This window comes from Camelus ferus, chromosome 14 (assembly GCF_009834535.1).
Source record: "Camelus ferus isolate YT-003-E chromosome 14, BCGSAC_Cfer_1.0, whole genome shotgun sequence".
Classification (NCBI taxonomy): domain Eukaryota; kingdom Metazoa; phylum Chordata; class Mammalia; order Artiodactyla; family Camelidae; genus Camelus; species Camelus ferus.
The window spans coordinates 32,888,136-32,894,135 of record NC_045709.1 but is presented as its reverse complement, the minus strand read 5'-3'; the positions used below and the strand labels follow the sequence as shown (position 1 = coordinate 32,894,135).

The 6,000-nt window shown below is 45.5% G+C and overlaps 1 protein-coding gene across 1 annotated transcript in view; it reads left to right on the top strand.

Annotated features, from left to right (window-relative positions):
- Positions 1–653: 653 nt before the first annotated feature.
- Positions 654–6,000, top strand: part of ITGBL1 (integrin subunit beta like 1) — a 161,559-nt gene continuing 156,212 nt past the window's right edge. The window contains exons 1-2 of the mRNA XM_014568174.2: positions 654–1,063; positions 1,969–2,186. Of these exons, the coding sequence (XP_014423660.2) occupies positions 966–1,063; positions 1,969–2,186 (316 nt within the window). The 5' untranslated portion in view covers positions 654–965. The remainder of the gene's footprint in view (positions 1,064–1,968; positions 2,187–6,000) is intronic.

The window sequence follows — 6,000 nt, the reverse complement described above, 5'->3', positions numbered from 1 at the left end:
GGATTCCAAGAGCAGAGATCATGTTTCCCTAATCCCCTGCTGTATCTTCTCTATCTGGCACACAGCCTGGTATCCGATGGATGCTGAACCTGTATTTGCTAAATGACTAAATGAATGTGTGGTTAGCGTCACAATCGGAGATAGAACATACTAAGTGACTGGCACATGATGGTTTTTCAGTGCCACTGACACTGTAATCACACATTTTGTTTTCTCATGCTTGATCCCTGGAGGAGAATAGGGTGAATTTGGGACAACTATGGTTTGAACTGTCCAAGGCAAGAAAAATGTGGTGTGATAAACTACTGGCCCGGATGACTAGAAGCATGACACTCTGTTTAAAGGTTTCAGAAATGAGAGACCCATAATTGAAAACAAAGGGTCAAAACTACAAGAAAATAGTCAATTTCGTTTGCCCCTCACAACTCATACCCCCAAATAGTAAAAGAGGGCGTCCTGAGAAGCATGCGGTGAAAGTAATTCCCTCTCCAAGCGTTCCCGCTGACATCACCAGCCGCCCCCGTCCCCCTTCCCACCTCAGGGATTATTTTATCTGTCCCTTTAACGTCAGCCAGCCCAAATATCCTCTTGTCAAAGATTTCTGGGGCCTGTACTTAAAGAAAGAAGCGATTTTCTCAAATCTGTGAACAGGACTTTTTTTTTATGTCAAAATAAACCATCTGCTTGTACAACTGTTTCTAATTACTTCCCTGCCTAGACGCTCCACTTGAGGGGTTTGGTACCAGCACCCCGCCCAGAGCGGTGCCGCTGCCCAAATCCTCGCAGGCGGCTCATCCAAGGACTTGCAGCTCGGGGTAGAGCCCGGGACCTGCACGCCGGGGTGTCTGTGGGTCCGTCTGCCCGGCCATCTGCCGGTGGCACCTCTCCCCCCCGCAGCTTGCCCTCCCCGCGAGAGCCCCACCTTGCAGAAGCGCTGCTCGCCTCCGCAGCCCGGGAAGCTCAGCATGCGTCCCGCAGGCTTCAGGAACTTCTTGCTGCTGGCGTCCTCCCTTCTCCTCGCAGGGCTGTCAGCTGTTCCTCAAAGCTTCTCGCCATCTCTGAGGTAAGTCTGGTTTGTTTTTCTTTAAAGACAGACCTACCCAGCCTTGTGTGGCCGGACTCAGGCTTCAGGATGGCTGCCTGAAGCCAAGAGCAGTTAGGAAGTTGGACACGGGATAAACTGTTTTCAACCTGTTCCTATTCCTTTCCTTATATCCACACTGCATGATGCTTTACCTCTGTCCCTTTGCTTTTCCTTCGGAAAAATACAGTCACTGAATAAATATATAATTTCCTCCTATCCCAATACCTATGAGGAAGAACTTTTGCCATCTTCTGTGTTCCTGTACTTTCTCACTGCCTATAAGGCAGAATTATTTCATGGGATCTGCCTTACATTTTGAAAGAGAATTTGGGGCATATCACAATAACTAAACTTCTACATTTTAAAAGTATAGTTCATAAGTATCGCTTATTGCAACCTGAAAAAGCATAATGCTCTATGCTATCAGAACACGTATAGCTCTTTCTACATATTCAGCTCTTCTTTTTCATAAAATAACTATCCTTGGCCACTAGATAGCAATGGGACTTACTAAAGAGAACTGAAATGTCAGCCAAGGGTCATGGTTTGGATTAATTTGTATTTAATCTAAGTGTGCATGTAAGATTCAGTGGCAAACTGCCCAGAGGCAGGGCTGGATCACCTAGTCTACCTGGAAGACGGTCCTGTTCCTAGGTGGGCAGGTCACCACTTTGGCATTTTGGGTCGTGGTCTTTTCTTAGGTGATGTCCGGTGGGTGGCATCAGCGTGGCCCCCAGGGAAATCGGGAGGAGGGCTCAGGATTCCTCCTCATGGGGCTGTACGTCTCCGTTTGGGGTGGACACTGGGAGGCAACGTGGGCTCCGAGCAGAAGGGGCAGTGTCTGGGCTTGACCGTGACCCCGCTGTGGTTTGTCTCCCTTGCAGAAGCGGGCCGGGCGCCGCGTGCAGGCTGACCCGGGCGGAGTCGGAGCGCCGGTGCCGCGCGCCCGGGCAGCCCCCAGGGGGCGCTCTGTGCCACGGCCGCGGCCGGTGCGACTGCGGGGTCTGCATCTGTCACGTGAGCGAGCCCGGCGTGTACTTCGGGCCCCTGTGCGAGTGCCACGAGTGGGTGTGCGAGACCTACGACGGGAGCACCTGTGCAGGTAAGGGGGTGGCGCTGTCCCCTCGGCGGGGCCCGGCGCGCCTGCGCCTTCTGCCCCTGCGCCCAGAGAGACGGGCGGGGACCGCCCCTCCGACAGCCCGCGGGGAAGTGACTGCCGCCTGAGAAGGCCGTCCTTCTGCCAGTCAGTTCTCGAACCGTCTATTATAACACTTTCCTCCGTCCTGGGGTCCAAACTTCGGTGAAAATAATATTTGTAACATTCGCTCACTTACTTATAAATCTCACTTAGCCTTTTAGTTCTTTGTTACAGACCAAATCTCCCAACTTCCTCACCAACCGAGTTATTTTGCTGGGCTCTCCTACCCCAGTCGCGAATGTTAATCATAATATTTGCAGAATGTAAGCCTGTATTTTATTTTTACCAAGGAAACACGGGAATGTTATTTTCCTAAATTCCAGGGGAGCAGACTGAGTCTTTGAACTGGTATTTGCCCTCATACTGCGGGTGGAGTTCACGGACAGAAGTGCATATCAGAAAACTGCTAACAAGGAAAATATAAGCAGGCCCATAGTTACTTGGAAGCGATGGCTTCTGTATTGTTTTAGCTACTCGAATTTTTCAGCTGCAGTGGAACTTGGTATTTGGTAAGGGTGGAGTGAAAATTAATTCATTTCCATTGCACATTTTAAAGGAGTGATTCAGGTTCTGATATTGAAAAGGGTCAAGGCTATTTTTTTTTTCTTAGAGACTATCCCTAGCTTCTACCAGGTTCACATAACCGCGTCGTTTACTTAAGGCCAAGAACCTCAGTTAGGTCATTGTGACTGATACGGGCACTCTGTCTGTAAAAGGACAACACAGTGCATTCCCACCAGGGTTTGGCAAATTTGTAGGAAAAAGAAATCACAACTTATTTTACCCACAGTGTGGCTGAGAATGAGAGTCCAACACTAATTGAGAGATCAAGAATGAGTTTATAGCAAAACTTTTTTTTTCCTTGGCACCTGGGTCCAGAAGTGCGGTGAAGATACTTAATATGCGGACTGTTCAGTAGTTAAAAAAAAGTCGTATAAGTAATCTGGAGGTGTACAGGTTCTTCTGCGTGTTTGTTCAGCTTTGAAGGCTGCGGCTCGACACTTTAGACAAATGAATGCCACAATTTATTTTAACTTCACCATTTCCACAAAGCTGTGGCATTATTAAGGGCAGCCCTTTGGAATGAAAGCTAAATATTGTCTAATATTTCATTCCAAATTCAGCTGTTACCTGGCTTCTCTGGCTTTTATTGCCTCTGGCAAGACCTCTTCAATATCATGAGTTCTGAGCACATTTTTCAGGGCCTTTTGTATGGTTCTTTCATTGGAAAAGTAAGAAGTCAAATGTGGTCTTCAACCAGTGAGCTGGTTTGGGTTGCCATGAGATGAAACTCCCCTTTTGAAGAAGCTGATCTGTTTCCTTTCTGTAAAGCTCTGCGGTGGGCATGCTCGGGGTATACGATCTCGTTCACTCCCATGGGAAGGGATTTGTTGTCTCCTCCTGACGTCTCAGTCACCGCGTTCCTTCCTCCCTGGTACAAAATGCAGATGGTTTTGCTTGCTTGTGTGAGCCTTCCTGCAGAAGGTGGAATGAAAGCCTTTATTTAAGGCTGGATGAAATAACTGTGTTCTCATCTTTCTGACTGTTGCTGGCCAGGGCCTGGTGCAGAATCTGCCCTCACCAGTGCACCGCTACACTTGCCAGGCCTGGAGGACAGCCGTACACACGGGGTACATGGTGGTCTTGCCAGCTTGCCCTCTTGTTCTGTGCTTCAGTTGTGGCTACTCAATTCTGTTTTCAAGAAATAGTTCCTGTATTATAGCCAGTAAGATAAAAATGTAGCAGGTTGTCTTTTATGTTTTTATGTGCACCTGGGCCTTCACCTCTACAAGAAACCCCGGTAGGTGCTTTCCAGAAATAGAGTAGCTTCCAGAGACTTCCCCCATCTCCATGAAGAAAACAGAATCCTTCTCTGGCAGTGTATTGTAGAGTGGTTAATGCACAGGACTCGGGGGGAAATTTTCCAGGATTTGAATCCCAGCCCCACCTCTCAATGGCTGTGTGAACTTGGGCAGTTACTTAAACTTCCTGAGTCTTGATTTCTTCGTCTGTAAAATGGGAATATTACAGGATGTTGGTGAGGTTTAATGTATGTAAAAGACTCAGAAGAGTGTTTTGCACAAAGTAAGTAGTATGCAGATATGGATATAACGTATTGTTACAGAACTGCACAAAAGGTGAGCGAGGATGGGAAGATGGATGGATAGAAAGATAGAGAGGGATGGGTACAAAGTCGGGCTTTGTATTTGTTGGGCATTGGATGCAGTGAAAGCAGTTTAGTTTTGTTAGTTTTCCAGACCTGTTATTGATCCAAAGCTCAAAAGGTTGAGCAATGATAGCTATCTTGGCCCAGCCTCGGAGCAGCTGTAGTAGATACACTGTGCCCTTTTACAGTTAAGTCCACTGGCATTCTTCTACAGTGAATCATAAGAAACATACTTATTTTAGTTGGAGCTGGTTGAGATGATGACGTTCACACTGTCACAGGTGGTCTGTTTCTCCCTGTCTCCTCTTGCTCTCAGCACATGCATCTTCCTCTGGCTTCTGTGACATAAAAATCTGGCCCGGTGATTATTCCTGAGGGTGTGATGATCTGATGAGGAGTAAACTTATTTTGCTGAAATATTTCTTTGAGAACAGGACAATGTTTGGTTACATAAAAACAAACTTCCAGTTAGTACTTCCAGGCATCCTGGATAATCCCCAGAATACCTGTGATTATAATTAAATAAAATATTGGCTTTTTAAAAATCTTTCTAATCACTTTTGAAATATATCCCTTAGAAGAGTTTGAGGGTTAGGAACTTGGAAGAGCTAATTGAATTCAGTTTAGCAAATTCTATGAAGTGCTGTATATTTGCTGGACTATCCGTTTGCTGTTGAAGATGCTGTAAAAGATGAGGAATATGTAACAATTTCTCTTTGAATAGAGGGGTCCAAAGAAATATCATGTACCTATAAGGCAATGCAAAATACAATTTCTACAGATTTCTTTGAGGGTTCCATTAAGGTAGGAATTAAATATTGTGATTAAAAGTTCTCAAGAAAAAGATAGCATTTTACATAAATCTTTTTTAAGTATAAGGAGGTTTTTAATCCCAAAGGTAGACTCCTGGAATTGTGAATGAAGAAAAATTCAAGAACTGTCTTAGAGGCAGAAGAGCATGTGGGTGTGTTTGGAGAACAGTGAGGGATTTTAGCTGGGTCTCAGGGCTGCGGAGAAAGTAGCCGAAGATATATTGAGAGTTACAGTTGGGCAGATGGTGGAGAGCTTTGAACCTGAATGTGAAGCTTGTGCTCGATTAAACAACAGGTAGGAGCCGTGAGGCAGTTTGAATATGGGAATGATGGTTAATGCTCTGACTCATGAAAGGTAATATGGTGCCTGCGGGGGCAGGGCAGGTTGAGGTAAACCCCTGATGGAGAGGAACTCAGATTAGATGCTATGCTTTTAAATTGAGTTGATTTACAATGTTGTGTTAGTTTCTGGTGTACAGCATAGTGACTTAATTATCTATCTATCTATCTATCTATCTATCTACCTATCTCTCCTTTTTCAGATTCTTTTCCATTATAATTTATTACAAGATACTGAACATAGTTCCCTGTGCTGTACAGTAGAAGCTTGCTGTTTACCTAGATGTTATTTAAATTACAGTCCAAAGAGAGAGATTAAGGATGGAATTATGATGAATTTTAAAGTCAGTTGCCAGGTAGACCAAGACGGAGTAAGATGGTGTCAGTGACCGGGTGTGTG